This window comes from Coccinella septempunctata, chromosome 5 (genome assembly GCF_907165205.1).
Source record: "Coccinella septempunctata chromosome 5, icCocSept1.1, whole genome shotgun sequence".
Lineage (NCBI taxonomy): Eukaryota > Metazoa > Arthropoda > Insecta > Coleoptera > Coccinellidae > Coccinella > Coccinella septempunctata.
In genome coordinates, this window is record NC_058193.1 from 38,491,454 (window position 1) to 38,512,201 (window position 20,748).

General features: G+C 39.9%; 2 protein-coding genes across 2 annotated transcripts in view; both read right to left on the reverse strand.

Annotated features, from left to right (window-relative positions):
- Nucleotides 1-3,976, reverse strand: part of LOC123314136 (synapsin) — a 44,815-nt gene extending 40,839 nt beyond the window's left edge. The window contains exons 1-5 of the mRNA XM_044899257.1: nucleotides 3,945-3,976; nucleotides 2,419-2,674; nucleotides 1,371-1,596; nucleotides 842-1,101; nucleotides 61-171 (exon numbers count right to left, since the gene is read on the reverse strand). Coding sequence (XP_044755192.1) covers nucleotides 61-171; nucleotides 842-1,101; nucleotides 1,371-1,596; nucleotides 2,419-2,674; nucleotides 3,945-3,976 — 885 coding nt within the window. The remainder of the gene's footprint in view (nucleotides 1-60; nucleotides 172-841; nucleotides 1,102-1,370; nucleotides 1,597-2,418; nucleotides 2,675-3,944) is intronic.
- Nucleotides 3,977-7,841: 3,865 nt separating this feature from the next.
- The window catches only part of LOC123314398 (5-hydroxytryptamine receptor-like), a 31,936-nt gene continuing 19,029 nt past the window's right edge, over nucleotides 7,842-20,748 (reverse strand). The window contains exons 4-5 of the mRNA XM_044899680.1: nucleotides 11,031-11,140; nucleotides 7,842-9,910 (exon numbers count right to left, since the gene is read on the reverse strand). Of these exons, the coding sequence (XP_044755615.1) occupies nucleotides 8,875-9,910; nucleotides 11,031-11,140 (1,146 nt within the window). The 3' untranslated portion in view covers nucleotides 7,842-8,874. The remainder of the gene's footprint in view (nucleotides 9,911-11,030; nucleotides 11,141-20,748) is intronic.

Sequence of the window (20,748 nt, forward strand, 5' to 3'; positions counted from 1 at the left end):
CGCAGGAGGAGGAACTTTTTCCACAATTCAATAATAATCAACATATCGATAATTTCTCACCTGAAAATTGTAGATGGAGTTCAGATTGTTGATGCTGGGCACCCCTCCGAACTTGAGGGCCAGGAGCAACTTCTTGTAGTCCTCCCCTGCGTCCCTGAGGTTCTGCCTGACCTGAAAAACCGTGAATATTTTCATTTAAACGCGAGATGCATCGCGCGTAAGCCGGCAAAAATAACCGATGACCCAAATTGAAAAGGTATGTCTCGCTGTTTTTTCACTGAGAGTTCTCGCGGAGTATTAATGCGAGGCTTAAGCCAGGGGGAATCATAATTTGTCATCGGGACTGATTTACGGGACAATAGTCGGTTTCTGAAAGCCTGGAATTCGTCTCCAAGTCACACTTGTTGATTAGTCGGAATTGCTCGAGTCATTCAGTGAAACGCATCCATCATTTCGATGCGAGACGGATGTCAGATGATGGGGCTTTTGAGAAATATGTATATAATTTTAATATGTAACATAGTTGGTAGTCTTAGTTATTCCTTCGAAATTTGGATTATATTTTGTACTTGATTGATGACTGATTTATTTATTAATAAAATTTTATTATATTATGTGTGCATTTTATTCACGCAGTATAAACACGAGTAAATAAGAATTGAATATTGTGGTGCTACTTTTGAAGTTGTCCAGTCTTGAATGTCAAGGTTTGTCAGGTTGTTTATTGTCCCAGTTGCTAGTAACGCCTTGCGGGCAGGACTTGATCCATGACTGCAGCAATAAAAACATTTTGCGCAAAACTTTGAGGCCCGAAAAGTTATATGATATTGTAAGTACTCACCAATAGGAAGTCTGGCCTAAACGACCTCCCAACCCTCGTACCTCCCCTCATGACGGCCATAGAGACGCTTGCAGCATCCGCTGTAGAAGTGACGGTAATCTCCCTGAACTCTGCCTGTTCCACACGGATCTCATACTCTCCGATCCGTCTGCCCCTGAAGTATTTCGACCAGTCTGTGTTCTGATCGTCTATGACCAGCAGGGTCACGTATCTACCCGACACTGTCGATGTTACTCTTGTTGCACTTGACACCGCCGCACCTGGAATCAAACCACATAATTAACCACTAATGGTAAATCGTAGCTGACTCCATGGGAGACCCTCCAATAAGGGGTTTCAAGACAAATATGCCTCACTGCAAATTCCATTATACAGGGAATTGGCCGAGCTGGAAAGTTGGGGTATTTCGAAGTTTAACATCCTGGCTTTGATGTATAGAACTTATAATCGATTGGGAACTTTGAGGTTGAAGAAGGGTGTGAGAGAGGTTGATAGAACTTAGGTCGCAACAACAATCTCATAAACTTACCAATAATTGAGGCACCCTGATCCCTTGCCTGCCCTGTCAGCGACTGCACCCTCTGCAATAGGGACTCCCTCGACTTAGCTGGACTACTGGGCGCACTGGTGGTCTTAGAGCCACTTCTAAGGTTGAGGGACAGATCGGAACCTGACGCTGATCCTGAGGTGGCCGTGGAGCCGATTCCAGAGCTGACAGAGCCATAGCTGGTGGGAGGAGGAGGCGGTGGTGGACCCTAGAAAAGATTATAGAGAGTTACAAATTTCACATCAAGAATTTTCCGATTAAAGATCGATTTGAATGTCACCAAACCCAAAGAAAATAAAATCAGTAGATAGATATTCTACAAATCTTTGTCTCACATAATTGAAGTTGTTAAAGAAAGATCTGACTCGTTATTATTCCAGATCAATACAGAGCAAGCCGAGAAAATCTCGGAATACATTAAATTAAATTCGAGGATTTATAGCTTCTCGGCAGGAAATAAAGAAAGTTGCATCGTTTTTAGCCCTCAGCGATGATTCCAGAGAAAATTGCAGATGGAAATGAAGTTAATTTAATCACTCTTTACATCAGACGTAATCGTGAGCTACCTATAATGGCTGGAAAGACGAAAGGAGGCAAACAATCCGAGATGATAATAGAGATTAATTGGAGTAATTTCACAAGCTAATTTAATATCCCCCTATCACCTGATCCTATCTTCCCTTTCTGACTAGAGGGATGAACCTGTGATTAGTCAGCGTGGTTGGTGACTCTGATTTAACAGCGTAATTTATGGAATTGTCATTTTCAATAATGAAAACTGCTCATAAATCATAGTTTATACTTCCAGCAAGCCTGAAATGATGCCATTTGCCATGAGTATAACTTCTGCAGCATGAGAACTTACATTTTCTCCCTTAATCTTCATACATATTGCAATTTCGTGAAGAAACATCTAACGATGATAAACCTGGAGAACGTGCTGGCCATAAGCATCCGTATTTTGCCCAAATTTTCATGATCCCTTGTGATTTTTCTTCAATGGACCTGCATATAAGAAAATTTTACTCACCTGGGGCTGTGAGGTGACCGGGGGCGTCTTCTTCGTGTAGGGGTCCACCGGAGCCTCCGTGTCGTCGCACTCCGAGGACAGGTCCCCGGAGCTGAAGCGACGTTTCAAGTAATTGACATTGGAGGTGAAGGACTGCCTGAAGCTGCTGAAAGACAGGGTTGGGCCGTTTACTGCGGAGCCTGTGGGGCCGCAGTACTTGCTGCAATCGGTTATCTTGAAGCCGTACTGGGGATGGGTCGCCGGGGGCTGGATGCTCCTTCAGCCCCTGACCTGTTACGCGCGGAAGAATGGGGTTGTAGAAGGGGGGAGACGAGCTGAAAGAGATCGAGGTTAGGGCACCAGTTGATCAGATGGGTACAAGTGCTAGACTGTTTTTTTGATTGGTTTTCTCCATTTTACATCTACATTTATTCATTTGTCTTCATGAAAGTCCTGTTGGACAGGGGTGGACACAGAAAATGATCCCTGCACGTTTTTGAACTTATCTTGACATGGTTTTAATGGTATAGCTAGAAGAAACTGCAGGATATAGGGAATAAATTGATTATTAGGTGCCCTTAGGAACACTAGGCATTGGTGCACCCAAGGGATGGTCTGATAAAGGTAAATATTCGGTTCGCAATCAAAGATTCTTCTCCCAGGAGAGCAAATTCCAATTTTTATTACCGTAAACCACATGTCGCCAATATATCAGTAGATTTTTCTCAAACAGAACATTTCCTTCACCTTGATATCAAAAATCAATTGCTATACTGAACTTTGTCTCTATTTTCTTATGCTGAAGGAGTGCTAATGAAAAATTGATTTCACCCCCTTTTATCTATAGATACTTGCAGTTATATGGTGCCAAAATATCTAATCATCCCCGAAACGAACTTTGAAAGTTCGTTTCAACGTTTAGCGTAAAAATAGAATGCCAATGAATATTATAAAACCTCAATATTCACTTTTTAAAAGACCCTCTCACCCACTGCCGAAGAAAAATCGATATGTGGCCAATTTCAGCTGTCACAACCATTTCTCGTAGGGAAAACTTTTCAAGACTCTGTTTGTAAGGTGGTGTGACGTGTTTCCCCCATCAAAAACAACACTTAGTCATGCCGTTCATCACGACAATCACAAAAATTAAAATGTGCATATATATTTTAGTCTTTTTGTGAACATATGTGGGAGATATTATATTTGAACCTATCAAAAGGTATAGTTGCAAGGAAATGCAGTGAAAATTCTTGTTTTATTGAGAAATGCGAAGAGATTGAAGAGAAAATCATAATACGAAAGATGTTTTGAATTTCTGTGCATTTTTTGTCTTTGAGTGAAGAGAATGATTTAATCGAATGAAACTGAAACATCGTACCATATTTCATTCCATTACTTCAACTGGTGTCCCCAAAGTTGGTAAAAAAGTTATATTCTTCAAACAGGTGGTCAAAAAAGCAATAAGAATCTTCTGCATCTCCACAAGGATCTCTATCGATCATTTCAAATGAATCCATAGAAAGATGAAAGGGAAATTAGTTACCCACTCTTGATCAATTCTCTTACTTTCACTCTTCATGTTCAAAGCGTAAAGTGTACTCTTATCAAGATCATTAACGTCACCTAGATTGTAATAATGAGTTTCTGATATGTGTACACGAGTGATTGAACCCTCAGAGGGTCAACAGATGCTACTGTCTACATCATATCACTTCCGGTTTTTCGGGTATATTTAACTTCATAATTTTCTCGGTAATTGTTGGAAATTAGAGTGTAACAAATTGAGATAGGATTGAAAAATTCGAAAAACTTATATTTTATCTACTTCCACAGAACCAAAAGAATGTAGTATAAGTGGACCCTGAAGATCTTCAAAGTAGAAATGGTTGAGTAACATGGAAAACAATCTTATTTCGTTTCTTTCGACCGCTTAGCCGACTGCTCCACATAATGAGAGCCCTTTAAGAAATTAATTTCGACGTGGACGTGTTTGAGAAAAATCAATACGCCACAATGAGAGATTGTCACAGTTTCAGAGCCTTTAAAAACTTCGATTTCCGAGAGGTGAACTTTTACCACAAGGGATACTCCGAAGACGATGCCCCTAGACCTTGTAGGCATCTTAACTTACTCACCTATTTGAAAACGTACTTTTCAACAAGTTCACCACCACGTTAATATGTTACACGAATAGTTGCTTGGATTTGACTGAACCGATTTCCATGGAAGGGCGATTTTCCCGCTGGGTTGTCGGATTTTCCGGGCAGTCGTGGAATTTCCACCGCTGGCATTCCTCCAGGCGATCGTGATTTCAGAACTGGACTTTTATTTCGGAATTTGAGAAGAACGCCATATTGTGTGAAGATATAAAGGTTGCTAATTTGGGTTATAATATTTGTTCATCCTGTCAGACACTTATCAAGGTGTAGGATATTTTAGAAAAATTTAACGAACTAATCCACAAAAAAGAGTCACATAAATACAGCACATACTTCACAATACTGTGAAGAGAACAATCAATTAACAAAACTTGGACCCCTATTCTAATTGGACCATTTTTAATATATATCTTAGAGTTCTTCAAATTACTCTGCTGAGATTTTGTGACCGTGTGTTTTAGGGTTTGAGCTTGTTATTGCTTTAATGTAATTTTTAGAGCTGCCTATCATCATGGAAACTGTGCATTTTTAATATAAACACTTGATTTCTCGATGAATCAACCTTTCATAGTTTTTTTTCGAAAACACATAATAAAGAATGCTAGAAAAAAGGTTTTCCTCGAGTAGAACAGCTAGAACCGACTATTAACAACGATATTGGACATTCAGTTCACTAATATTAAGGTTTTCCCAGTTTTCATAGAAAATTTGGTACATCTAGCAACTGCTAGCGTGGTAAAGCTGTACAATCGATATTCAGCGTGCGCATCCCTCGAAAAGCGCTTAATTTGAAGTTTCTCACTTTTTCAACACCAAGCATTTTCGGAAAAAATTTTCGTTGAACTGACTATTCGTAACTCATACCTAACAGTAACCTAGGGAAACTCATAGTTGATCTTTGGTAAAACCAATTTTTTCTTTTGATAGACGAACCTTCTCGGTCTAATCGTGAGCAAAGGATTGATCCAATAATTCTGGATCACTATTGATAATCCAAATAAAATTACTGATAAAAGTATGGGTAGAATGAGACCACTCATTTATTCCCCAAAGGAAGAACGATAAAAATAGATAGATACTAGCAGATTTCGCACCAACGCCATCTATAGGGGGGTAAATCAGTTAACGAAACTCTGAATTTCTAGGAAAAGAAACAGGGTTCCTTCACTGAAATAATTTCGTGAAAGCTTTCGATTTACACGCCGATTAAAACAGAAAGTTTCCTGCTGATGTTAGTTGGGTAGTTGAGTTATCAAAAAAGTGATGGCGCCTCTATTAGGAAAAGAATTTCAGGAACTAGTTAGCCATTAATTTTTGCTTCGTTTTATTCATGAAGATCTGCCAACAGTATAATATTTCAGTATGGAAATCTGTGAGTTTGCCATAGATGTTGAAACCCTTATGGTTCAATGGAAAAAAATCAAGTCCCCCCTAAAATTTGTTATATTCGCGTTGAAACACTAATATTTTTATTAGGTATTGCCCAAATAAAACAAGTGAATAATCAAATAATCTTTATTCGGTTATCATTATTATATAATTAATCAACACGACATGTTTCTCCACCATCAAGCATAAATTGAGGTACTTATTTATTTACAACAGTTATTATAAATATCAATCCAACATTGTGAGATTACATAATGTACGGACATTTTGAAACAATAACCTATCAAACATAAACGATCTAAATCATTTCAACAATAATAATTGTCCTTGTAACACTAACCGCTTTATATCACAATAATTTGAGTTCACATGTTCAGGAAGCGCATATTGTAAGAATGTACCTGAAAACTTTTTGAACTCTTCGTCATAACACAAATACTTTAATGCCCCTGAAAAAATTGTCAAAACCTTTACAACTACACGGAAGTCCAAGAGGAATCATTCAACAATATATCTACACTAATTCAACGAAACAAACAATTAGCATTTATAAGTGACACCAATCACTTTTCCTTATGTACAACACATTTTCGACACTATTTGAGTATTTTTAATGTTGAAAATTTTGAGATAATTCACTATAAGTTAAATTCGCACCCTGCGATTCGCTTTTTTTATATTCCGCTTTGCATATATTACAATATATAGGCTCAATTATATACTGTATATACTTCGAAAGCACGAATATGTACAGGAAACACTGAAATTTCAGCTTTACATAGCTTCCATTATGGTGTTTGTCTTTGAACAACATTTATGTTACAATTCGAATAGGAACTTAAAGAAGCAACTCTTGTAATATACCATCTTAACTAGCGTAGATATTGAAGGGAACATCGAAAGAACGGATATATAAAAATATAAAAAATTTTATGTACATTGGAATATTTTCGATGGAGAACCAAGAATTTCTATCCAAGAATCTGAAAATGACACAAACGCCCTTCTGTTGATTTGTTTGAGAAAATAACGTCCTCATTCCGATATAAGTTTCTAGTAAATTTTTTTTCATTCCAAGGACGGTTACTAATTGTTATATTAAAATTATAATATGAAATTTCCTATTGAACTTTCCTCGAAATTGCTCCCCATCGAAAATACTGGATTAAAACAGGCTTATTCCTTAAGAAACATCTATAAGATGGAAATGCATAATATTGATGAGGTACTTCTAGCATGAATTTACACAAATTTCACATTTCTTAAGCGAGAGTTTGGTATGGGAGAAATCTTCAGTTTCGTTGTACACCGTCCCCTAAATCGAAGAAAATATTTACCAATTTCTGAATCAGCTTAGTTATATTTCATATTGAAACGAATTTGGCTGTATAAATGTTCTGTTCTCCTCAGAAGATTTCTCCATCCACTTTGTTGGATTCGCATTTCTCATTCATCTGTGAAAATTTACCTATATATTCATATTAATGTTAACAGGTTCATTATTCACAAAATTACCTAAACGACAATGATGTACAACAGGTAAATTAAAACGAAAATCGAAAAAATCTTTATTGTTCTAACCAGTTCTAACAACTAACGTTCCAGTTCAGGCTTTTGTTAGTTCACTTCTCAACTATTTGTAGAAAGACAATGTAGTGTATTCGAGAACAAAACTGCTTTGTCTCATTTCTCAATTTTACAAGTGTAAAGTTGGAGATGATGCATAATAAAAGACCGATACTTGGAGAGATCGAACATCAAGTTATGGAAAAGCAAGTAGGTATTTTATTTTCCACGATGGCATAACAGTTTGGATAGCCTCACAAAAAAAGGACGAGGAATAATAACGAATGATGCTCCCCAGTAGTTAAAATCCAGAATATATGCGAAGTATGACAAGTATGAACGCAAATTGTCCAGATAAATCACAATAACTTTATTCAATAGACGACAAAACCTACGCTCAGACGTTCATAAATTTCAACTGGATTCGAAAATATTTCTGTCGTTGCCGAGAAACCTATTAGGGCTCAGTAGTACGGAAGGAATGGAACAAAATAAGTGGTTATTGCTTTAATACCCCGTGGACATAATATTATTTCCTAGCTATGTGTATTCCCATTAAATCCCAGATATAAATGCATGAAACGCTATGTGAAATGGAGAAATATTATGTGAAAGTGCCCCTTTTACAGAAGATTTAACTCCAAAAATGGAGAAACGTTAATGGAGTCAACCATGATCCAGCTATTCGTTGGTTGAGATGACGTGGAGTTTAAGGGTTGAAAAAGGAAGTATTGAGAAAATTGATCGATATTTTGGGCTACTGAGGAATTGGTGATTCTGGTGTTGCGGTTTGGTGTTCAAAATTCCTAATAAAGCAAGATTCTAGAAATCGATAGAAAAGATTCTCATACATGAAGAATGCAACAAACATCCTTCAGTATATCTCATCAAGTGGATGTCGTAGCAAGATGGAATTCCACAGAAATATTTTCACTGGCCTAGAGCATCCGGAGTATTTCTGGATATATTCGTCTTCGATCTGGAAATGATCAATCGCCCGTTTCGATCAGTTGCAAATTTTATGCGGCCGCATGATTCGAATTTTCTCACAGTTTATCCAGCACAAAATCCAATTTTTCGCTGGAATGCAACGATCCCCACGACCTGTTATCTCTCGCTCTTGCATATTTCACGTTCTATCTGAGATCTTCACCCCGGAGAGACCGGAAGTGAAACTTTGCAGTTCGGGGAAACTTACCCGTCTGAAAAACGACCAAATTTACGCTCAAAAGGGCGAGAAAAGGAAAGCTATTCAACCGAGAATGCTCAGTTTCTTCGGTAAATCGAACAACAAGGTATCCTCTCCAGTATCAGTTCTTTTTTGTTGAATTAAATCTACTGAATCTAACTATTCGGGAATTTTTTATCTCATGGATCTCATATTCCTGCCTCTTCTCCTACCGCCGCAAAGGATAACTTTGAACGCCTGTCTGAACTCTGGGTTGAATATCGTGTACAAGACGGGATTCAAAGCGGAGTTGAAATATCCCAGCCAGGAAGCGAAACTCATCACATAGTCACTTATGTTACAATTGTCCTTACACAGAGGCAACACCAAAGCTAGAATGAAAAAAGGCAACCAACAAACTACGAAAGCTCCGGTAATAATTGCTAGAGTTTTTGCAGCTTTTCGCTCCCTTTTCGCCTCCAACGTCTCCTTTTTCTCCCTCTTCGATGGCAGCAATTTATCCACCGATGTCGGGCACTGAGCAATTTCCTTAGTTATTATTTCTACCCTACTCAAATCGCTGATGTGGCTCTGGTGGCTGGCAGAACCGTTGTTGGTGGTCGCTGATGATTTCTCGGGGGACACGTTGTTCGAGACGGGGGGTGCCTCAGGGTTCTTTTTGGGGGTCGCGGAAGGTTTGGATATGGTGAACGCCGTGGTGTCTTCAGACTTCTCCTCGCATTCCTCCTCGACAATCTCCATGGTGGTGGTCGATTGTCCCTCCATGGTCACCAGAGAGCAGGCCAAGGACTCCGTTATCTTTTTCTTCGCGCTCTTCCTGATCCGGATGCGTCTGATGATGAAATTCTTCGGCGTTTTGCTGTTGTTGTTGATCTTCTCTTCCACGTCGAGCTTTCCGCCGCCCTTCAGTTCTCTCCTTTTCCTTATCTGTTTCCGAGCAGCTTGGAATATCTTCCAATACAGGATGAAGATCATGAAGAGTGGCACGTAGAATGTAGAGCTTGTTGCGAAGATTTGGTACTTTAGATCTTGGCTAACGATGCACTGTTTCCTCTGTTCTATTCTCATGATGTAGTCGGGATCTTTGAACTGGGGTATCTGGGGAGCTAGGGATACTATGAGTGCTATACCCCATATGATCACTATCATGATGCCTATTCTTCGGCTGTTTCTGGTGTGTATATAGTCCACATTTGTAACAGCCCAATATCTGAAAAAGGTAACTGAATCAATTCAATGTTTGATGATATGTATACAATAGAGCATCTAAAAATGAAGCATTTCCACTTTGACTAGACTAGACTAAACTAGTTAAGAGCATATGTAACAGACTACATATATGATAAATCGTATCTTTCTCTTAATAGTATAGCCTCTACAATGTTCCGTCTTTAAAGATGCTAACGTTAAGCAAGTGATTTCTCTGAATAGATGACAGGCTGTTAGATGTTAGATCAGTAAATTAAACCTACTCAGCAGCAGTTTTGCAAGTTCTGGGCATACAGACCGACGGTTCTGGACTAACAAAGTAGGTTTGAAGAACTTGTTCAGCATCATAAACACCATTGGGTTGTTTAATCTAATATAACTGGGAAGTAATCAGCATTTTAATACTTGTCATATCCAGTATTGAACAACATCTTCATTGAAGTACAAAAAGGTTGAAATTCGAAGGTTTTCTTCGAAACAATGAATCCATCAAAATGTCCCTTTCGCAGCCGATGAATTCCGCATTCCGTACGTGTTCAACCGGCTTCGCAAATTCCCATTTCGCATCCGAAATAATGATATAACCGTCAGTTGCCATACGCATAAAAACTCACACATAGACGGCTCTGAACCAATTCGATTATCTCGAAAATGAGCCTGCTTACACTGGTTCGCTGGAGGTCCAATTTGGTTAATGAAAATTTACGGCACAACTGATAAGCTTAAATGGAGTTCCTGATAACGTTAATTGAATATGGTAAATAACTCGATTTCAGACCTCACCGATTTTTGATATACGACGAGCAACTTGCGCTAATTATGTGCGTTACTATCGTTATTCGCGTCGTAGAAATTAGTACGCGATGAATTTGTCGATTATTAGAATAGTTCTCGATTTCTGAAACGTCTTTGCACATGCTGAAAGAATAATGTTCGTAATTCTAAAAATGTGAACAAATATTTGATTCTTTTCTCGAAAATTAGATCTTTTTGGAACGAAGTCACAATTCAAAGTTTTTCATTTGAGTTATGCCTTTCGTTACGATTCTTGTAAATCAACAAGCAACGAGGATATGCATGAGTATCAGAATTTTTTCAATTTGCTGTATCGATATACTCACCTATCTACAGCAATAGCCACTAGATGCAGAATCGATGCTGTGCAACAAAGTACATCTGTGGATGTCCACAAATCACAGATTTCTGGACCCATTATCCAGTTATTGCTTATCTGAAATGAAGATACCGATAAAAGTGACGATTCCTTGGGATTTCATGACGAATTGATCAAGGATTTAACTTAGTTGCAAATTGGTGAATGGTCAGGTTACATAAACTGTGGCAAGGTTGTTTGAAGAAGTTTTCAGACACACTGTAGCTCAGATTGAACTGATGTTAATTGATGTGAAAGTTAGGTTTGTATTCATTCTTCCACATATAACTGAATAATTGGTATTTAACTCCAAGTTACAAAATGGCGGAATGGAATTCTGAATAATATTCATAGAAATATTTCACCATCACCATCAGCATATTGCAACAATGAGTTCTGTATAAATATCGCAGAAAAGTTCATACAATGATCGATATAATATTCGTAAATTACGGATGGAAATAACATCATCAAACTGCGAATCCAGTACTTCAAACTCTCCGAATAAGTTCCAGACGTATAATTTCAATCCCGCAAAATCTTCAAGATCGAGCACCCCAATTACCAATCCCTGTAAAATCAAGCATTGAAATCCGGCCGAACCAAAAACAATCCCCCCAAGAAAAAAACCAAGTCGAAAAATACGACGAACCGCTCCAACTTCCCACAGGTCCTTCATCGAATCCATAAATATTTCATGAGCCCGATCGTATTTAGCGCGAAAAATTTCCTGGGTGTCCGCCTATCGAAAAACCCTCCAATTTAAAGTTTGCCAAACTCGATTTTCATACTGCAATCGAGAAGATGAATCAGGCATTAACCTAATTCAATTCCAACTTTGAATATCCAATTGTCGCTTCCGGTAGGGCGGAATGTTTTCGTGGAGATTAGATAAAACAACCGAGAGATCGTTCTTCTGACCGAGAACGACCTCCGCGGAGCAAAATAAACGGATCTGGGGAGATATTGGGAGCGAAAAATGCAGTCTGGGGGTCCAGAGGGCTGCGCAATTCAAGTGTTTGGCTTGGAGTGGGGTTGTACTCGGAATTTTCGTTGGAGTATGTTTCCTTTATGACCAAGAGGAAAGGACTTACTAGGATGTATTGATATCTAGTTAGCCTAAACCAGTTTCATGCATAAAAAAATATTGCGTTACCATAGCAACGAAAAATAGCTCATTAGAAGTGTCAGTGTGAAGTTTGAGGTCAAAAAAGTAGACCAGAGTAAGGCAATAAATTAAAAGAAAGAAGATGTACACCGAAATTGTGAAAATCGAAAAATTGGAGTATCGAGCCATCATCAAGTACCTGTATTTAAAAGGGTTAAGAGGTAAGCAGATTTACGAAGATATGCTTAATACCCTTGGTGATTAATGTCCTTCGTATGCGACCGTGAAAAATTGGACAGCAAGCTTCAAAAGAGGTCAATTTGATTGATGACCGATCGGGAAGGCCAGTTTCTGTGTCAGTCCCCGAAAATATCGATGCAGTTCATGACATGATTTTATCAGACCGTCGAATTGGGCTAAAACGGATATCTGAAGCACTGGATATTTCATACGAACGCGTTCATCTTATAGTTCACGTCAATTTGGACATGAGAAAAATTGCTGCAAAATGGATCCCCAAATGTTTGAATGTTGACCAAAAGCGGGCAAGGGTAGAAGCATCACGTTCGATCTGTGCTCGATTTGAAAACGACGTAGACTTCTTAAACCGAATTGCTACTATGGATGAGACTTGGGTACATTTCTACGATCCAGAAACAAAGCAACAATCGATGGAATGGCGACACTCTGGTTCTTCAAGACCAGTTTTTTGGGATTGCCATGGAGTAATCATGATTGATTTTTTGGATAAGGGTAGAACAATAACCGGAGATCACTATTTGACATTACTGACCACTCTACGGGAAAAAGTTAAAGAGAAAAGACGCGGAAAGCTATCCGAAGGTGAGTAAATTCGGAGGCAACTAGAAAAACGGTCTGGCCCTAATTTGATAATCCGAAGAAACTACCGCCTGTGTCTAACTGAGTCCGTTTAATCCTCGAGGATTTATAATCAGGGAAAAATAAAACGTAAAGTGCGCGCCTTAATGACCGTGATATTGTTCCAGAAATTCAAGCGAATCCTTGCCTCGAATTAGGGCAGGTCGTTAAACATTGAAATTGCACTTTTTACAGTTGCTGCAACTTTTCAACTAACGTTGACGCGGCTTAATGAAAACTAACGCGCCCCAAATGACGCCGGAGCTTTTCTTTGAGCAATTCGCGATATTTTTTTCAATTAATTCCGTCCGTTTGCGGAGCCGTTTCGTTCGGAATGCATATCTGGGCTCGTTTTCCCGTCTTGTCACTTTCACTTCAGACTGGGGAGGTTGGGGTCACAAGAATCCTGGGGAATTCGAGCTGGGTCACACTGTCTGGAGGTTTGGTTCAGTTACCATGAGGTGGGGTGATTTTTTCAGGGTCGCAGTATCTCAGTATCTTGGTAATTACCAAGAGACCTGTGTTTACGAGGATATATTGAAAAATTCTTAGCCTACTATAGAACCAAACAAAATTTCAATGTCAAAATATTTAATTACTCAACATATTCTCCTCTTAATTGGATACATCCATTACAGCAAACCTGCAACGTCTCTAGACCTTTCGAAAAAATGTTTCTTCTTGCTCTGCAAATCAGACCTCCACAGTTTTTATTACCACTTCGTTGGAAGAAAATTTACGACCTTTTAAACTTTTTTCCAGTTGAGGAAAGAGATAATAGTCGAATGAAGCCGAATCTAGTGAATAAGGGGGGGTGTTCTAGTAATTCAAACCCTAAATAACGAAATTTTTGCATGGTAAAATGAGACTTGTGTGCAAGGGCGTTGTCCTGCAAAAACAAAACACCTTTGGATAGCTTTCCGCGTCTTTTCTCTTTAATTTTTCCCCGTAGAGTGGTCAGTAATGTCGAATAGTAATCTCCGGTTATTGTTCTACTCTTATCCAAAAAATCAATCATGATTACTCCATGGCAATCCCAAAAAACTGAAGCAAGAACTTTTGCAGTAGATTTTTGGACACGAAACTTCTTAGGACTTGGAGAAACAGAGTGTCGCCATTCCATCGATTGTTGCTTTGTTTCTGGATCGTAGAAATGTACCCAAGCCTCATCCATAGTAACATTTCGGTTTAAGAAGTCTACATCGTTTTCAAATAGAGCACAGATCGAAAGCGATGCTTCTACCCTTGCACGCTTTTGGTCAACATTCAATGAACTATATGATGAACGCGTTCGTATGAAATATTCAGTGCTTCAGATATCCGTTTCAGCCCAATTCGACGGTCTGATAAAATCATGTCATGAACTGCATCGATATTTTCGAGACTGACACAGAAACTGGCCTTCCCGATCAGTCATCATCTTGCAGCTCAATTTGTCACGCTCGCATACGAAGGACATTGATCACTAAGGGTATTAAGCATATCTTCATAAATCTGCCTACCTCTTTACCCTTTTAAATAAAGGTACAGGTACTGTATTTTCACAATTTCGGTGGAATTGTGCTGAGCATGAGAATTTATGGTCTTCTCATCCAAATACTGTTGATTCTTATTGTAGAAGTGCATTCACTTCCGATATATATCCACTTCCTAGACTTTCCGCAATTGCGTTAGAGGTACTAGGAATTCTGCGGCAAGAATCCGCCAGTTTGTAAATCGACTTTGCGGCCAAATCGAATTGTACCGAGAAGAATCAAGATGCCAGAGAGTTCCTTGAAACAATATCGCAAACGATTTATTGACAGGATCGGAAGGAAGTCGACGAAAAGAGTCCTATTTCTTCTACCCCTCGTTTATTCCATGATTTATTCGATTTCCCCGTAGGTAGGTAGTTTCCTTCTCCGAGAAATAATATGGTTGTTGGCTGAACTGAATTATGAACAAGAAAAAAGACAAGGCAACAAAGTTGGCCCTTAGGAACAACCGCCGCAGATGATATTTATATCGCGGAGTTATGATCCTAATACCAACTTGGTCTCTAATCCTACAACATCGTAAAAGTTATACGACTAGTCGGATAGATATATGTATTTAAGGAACATAAAACTTTGTTCCTGGCTCAAGGAACTGAGTCGATACATTTGTGGTTTCTTTTTTCTAAATAATTATTCTTTGGGATCGGCTATAGAAGGAAGTTATCTTCTTTTTCACCTTTTGGAATATGTATATTGATAGATGCCTATAACTCCGAATATGAGGTCATCGGCTTATATTTTCAAAGATGAAACTAACTGAATTTACAGAATTTTTTTTTTCAAAATTCATCGCTGCATCGCTCTCATTTCTAAGAAGAAGCGAAAATTGTCTTCTATGCAGTCTCGATAGAATATTTCGTGGGAAATCTCGAGGGGGTATACGCAGATAAAACTTATGGCATCAAGTTGGAGCCATAACGGATGAAGGTTCATTCTGTACCCGCTAATGGCAGCTCTAGGCTGCACTGATGATGCGTCAATATATCCGAAACCCTAATCTGTAGTTCTCGATGCCCCCCATCGCCACAGCTTACCTATGCTGTTACAGAGTGGATCAATGCTCCCAATTAGCCAATCATCGGCATCATCTATTCAGAACAGAGCTAGTAGCCGGCCACAAATTCACAGAACTCCAGCGGCAATTAGCAGATTTGATGAGTAGGTCGACTATTTGCAATTAGGCGTCAAGTTGTGAGGATTCAAGGCTGTAAGTATGCGCCCAGTTCAGATTATAATATTCGGACTGATAGAAGGCGATCCATCATCATAGCTGGTGCTCTGTATCGACGTTTGTCGGTGTTTAATACTCGGGATTCCAGGGGGGATATATTTCAACCGGGATTATCCCAGTCTCTGGCAGTCTGGTCCTAATAAAATGAGTTGATCCCCCTTGCATATGAGTCCCATTGGAACGCTGTATTCCAGACAGGTTTGATGGAATGGCTCGGGACATCATCGCTATGCTGAGGATATAAATCAGCCACTAATGCCACTATCGATGTATACGATGGGATGGAAAAGTGGGGTGAAAAGTACGCAGGGCGACCAAAAAAAATCTGCTGATATCATTATTGAATCGCCTATCGGAACTGTGAGCTCTAAGATCTTAGGTTCTACTATCCTAAGCAGGAACCTTACTCTTCGTTTCCTCAAATTTATTGTTAATGGACTAGTTATTTCTGGATGTTTCCAGCTGTTTTGTTTTTCATTCAGTGTTCCTTTTGAAATTTCACAGAGGCTAACTCTTTTCAGGATCGAATCGACTGAACAAGACGCTTTCCAAAATTGTCGAGGGCGTTTCAGGAAAAAATGTTGTGACCAGGTCCTCAGCCTCGCCACTTTCATTGGAGCAGAAAAATCATAGTAGATTTTAAAGTGATACATACTCTGAAAGAGCAACCTTTCTAGTGATAAATATCGACATTTCATCCATCCCGGTGCAACCGTTCGATCATGAGGAAGTTTTAACTGAACTCAACTTTTTGGGAATTTTTCGAAGATCATCTTTCGAGTAGTTTTTCTTCCAGGAAAATTATCGTAGAACTAAACGTGATACATATTCTGAAAGATCAACTCTTCTAGTAACAAATCTGAGAATTTTATCCATTTCGGCACAACCGTTCGATCTTGAGAAAGTTTGAACTGACCTCATCTTTTTGGGAATTTTTCGAAAGGCATTTTTCGAGTGGATTTTTTCCAGGAAAATTATCGTAGATCTAAATGTGATACATATTCTGAAAGAGCAACTCTTCTAGTGATAAATCTGAGAATTTCAACCATCTCGGCCTAACCGTTCGGTCTTGACGAATTCTCAAGTGAAATTCGCAATTTTTGAAAGAGCCATTTCCTAGATGAAAGTTTCAACGAAGGGAGATGGGCTTTCGAAACTAGCATAAACCATCTGGTACTTTATGGGGTGTTGATGCGACCCTAAATTTGGTTTTTTCAGCTGCTGAGTATTGTTGCCCGTTTAGGTTTATGGTGCTCATGTGCAATAAATTGATACACAGCTAAATCTTTCTATGAGAATTATTTCTACTAAATTCACTCTTTTGCCGACTCTGTCCCATATTCTACAAAATATACTTCCCCCAAGGCATCGACAAAACTGAGCAAATATCACACAATGAGATATTGCATTGAAATCATGCGGTTGAAACATCGCGTGCCTCCCAGAAGCCATATTGTTAAGTGACGACCTGTTTTCTTAGAATGTTCCATACAGCAGCCTTTTCATGGAAATTACATCCAACCAATATACCCATCCAAATTGAGACAAACTGACATCTAACAATATGGCCCAGAGCACATTGAGGAGATGAACTCAACCTTATCAGCTCTAGTGAAATTAGAAAGGGGACAAAGGAGCGCTCCCAAGTAGGTCCCAAATAACCTCGATAACAATACGCCGTCTTCCCCAAAGAAAATAACTCCCGGAAACTTGTTGTTACCATTTATTTTCCAGTAACTTCCCCATTTCTTCCGGCATCGACGATCTCATAACAGATAATCCTGCACCAGTTTGTTTGTGTGCGTCTTTAATCCCAGACAGACAGTTACCATAGGAGGGGCCGCAGATCAATCATAAGAGCAAAAACGTGACATATCCAATTATCCCCAGATGTTCCCTGGAATCCGTAGTAATTATGTGAATTCGCGTCTAAAGGGGCCGCAGATCCATAAAGCCTTTTATTGTTCCATTTTGATCTCAAACAATACATTCTCTGCGCCGAAGAACACCCCAACATAAATTTCCCAGTAATAATAAAAACGGTCGTTCGCCGCTTTTTATGATTGGCGAAAATATTTGATGGCAGATTGCTGATTTGATTTGGGACGTGTTAATGTCGCTCGAATGCGATAGTTCTTTCAACTTTCCGGATTGAGTACGTGGCCTGGCAGCCATTCGGAAGACAAATTGCCTCCTCCTGCGAGGGAATTCAGGAAGCTCAACCTCCGATTCATTCGAGCTCTCTCTTGGTTACATCAGATGACGTTCAACCAAAATGTTCTTCTTCAGATGGACGAAGCATTTGGCTAAACACTACTACAACATATACAATGCCGAATAGATTAAGAGCACAACGAAGACCTAGAGGAAAATACCAATATAACGCAGCGGTCCAACAATGGTAGTTGAACAACAGAATAACCCTCTGTAGAAACACTCCTGGACTCACTCAGTCAAAGAAATTCGTGATGATTTCATCGACCTACATCAGAAAGCTGCTAAAGCTGTCACGAGCTGAGCTTCGGGTGATGGTGGGACTGCTGACAGGGCACTGTCGGTACACATATCATCTGTACCCTGTACCGTATGGAAAAGTCAGCAGATGAGCTTTGGAGGCGCTGTGGATCAGAAGCAGAAACAGCTGAACACATGGTAAGCAAGTGTCCAGAGTTGGCTGGCTTAAGAACCCCTCATATGAGGAAATTAGTCCTGGATACTCACGGCCAGACCCCTAACGATGTTGTCGGCTCAATCAACACCATTGACGACCTCCTTGCGTTCAGAAAAAAGATCTACATTGTTGCAGTTCCCGAAAGGCTAATAGAGCCACAACAACAGTTCAAATAATAATAATAACATGAGTTGGACGAAAAGGCTGCTCGAATGCAGACCGCGCTCGGATAAGAGAATCAAGGGAAGACCTTCAACAAGTTGGACGGACGATGTAAAGAGGTTTGCAGGCAACTGGATACAAGAGCTCAAGACAGGAGGAAAAGGGCAGAAATGAGGGAGGCTTATGTCCAGCAGTGGACGCAGAGAGCTGAGTGATGATGATAAACATTTGTTCTTCTTCAGCTGGACGAAGCATTTTGCTAAACACTACTCAAATATTCATTGAAACAATACCGAACAGATTGAGAGAACTACGAAGAGCTAGACGAGATCCTACTTGTGATTTCACAGTGTTTGTTATGGAAGAACCCTTCTTTAAGCCTGAAGAATCTTCATTTTGTTAATGTTATCGATATAAAGTAGTCTCGCTCACTGTTGCCATTTCAGGCAGGTTAACCGTACCTATGTAACCTAACCTAACCTAATCTAACTTTTCATTTTATGGATCTCTTGCTCAGATGAGGCATGGTGACCCCCTGACCAAGAAGTTCACGTGCCACCACTGCTAGGTATGAGATATTTCCTTGCTGATGAAGAAAATTCAGTCCTGAAGGTCCAATTCCATTTAGAGCACCTCATAAATCATCTCAAAGTGGCCAGATCAAATACTGAATGCGAACTGAATCACGAACAGATGTCTGGAAACTAATCCACCAGAAAAACTGTCGAGGACCGTTCCAACCGCTCATTTCTCCGGCCGCATCGGCCGTCCAAAAGTATAGGTGCCCTCGGCAATTCCGAATAGTCGATTCCGCAGCACAGACAGGACTTTAAACTTCCCAAAAGTTCCCCTTTGTCCACTTCAGCCGGTCCGTTTATTTTCCGCGAAGTACATCGACCAACTCCAGGAAACGAATAAACGGAAAGCTGCCGAAAACCACAGGTGGATGGGGAGGGTCTCGCCCTATATTGTTTGTCGAAATTGTATTAGCCGGTAACAAACGAAACCGGTTCGTCAAAGTGGAGGTGGAGAGTGTTCTTGCGAAAAAAGCCGGAAATATTACGTCAGGATTAAATGGAGAAACAGGTGAGGAGGCACTTTGCCTGAGTGGTTCGGAGTTATGCCCCCGTTCGTATTTGGTGAAGTTGGGAATAGTTTGTTCGGAAACAGCCGATACTCCCGGGGCCAATATGGGAGTTTGTTTTGCATCCGAAGTTTCGCGATGTGTAGTTTCGTTTCGGGCGGGGATTGGTATCAGTATTTGATTTCTCCAGGCGAAAGGCATACGAGGTGATCCTATAGGAATTTATCCAGATGGTTTATAAAGATGAAAGTAAATTTTTGTATACCGAGTGTCACAGGAACCAGAATCATCTCGAAAAATTTTTTTTATTTTTCAAGAACGGAAAGAACAGGCCAAGGGAACCAAAGAAACTCAGCAGGGATAGGGTTTGAGCAAGACGGCACAGAAACACGACGGTTCACCTCTGAAGGCTTCTGTTCCCCCTGGGTTTCACACCGGCAGAGATTCGTAGTGGTAGACACTGGCAAGTTGGGAAAAAAAACAGACGGCAGTTCACCCCTGAGTACGTTCTGCGTCCCGTGTTTTCACACCAGCAGAGAACAGTATTACTCATTCATTCATTGCTGTATCCCTTCACCGAGAATAAATCTACAGAAAGACTCAAATACAAAACTATCGGTGCGATCAAACTTATAATTTCTTAGGGCTACTTGCGACTGGGTGCCCTCCTGTGACTGAAGATACCCAACCGTGACCTACAGGTCTTTCCAGACTCCGGCATGGGTAGTCACCAACCAGATCTGGCCGCCGCTGTATCCTTCTCGAGTCTCCATTATAACTATGGATCAAAAACATCCACTGTGATCTGTCTAACGCTAGTTGGTCCCAGTGATGATCGGCATTAACTGATTTTAGGGATTGATCCTCAAACCGTTTATACTGGCCTCCTGGTTTCCGGGCACCCTCTGTCAATTTGCCATACAGAGCTATTTTGGGGAATCTTATGTCTTGCATCCTACATGTGGCCGCTCCTTCAGAGTCGGACCTTCGTTACTCTGAGTCTCAATTGTTATACC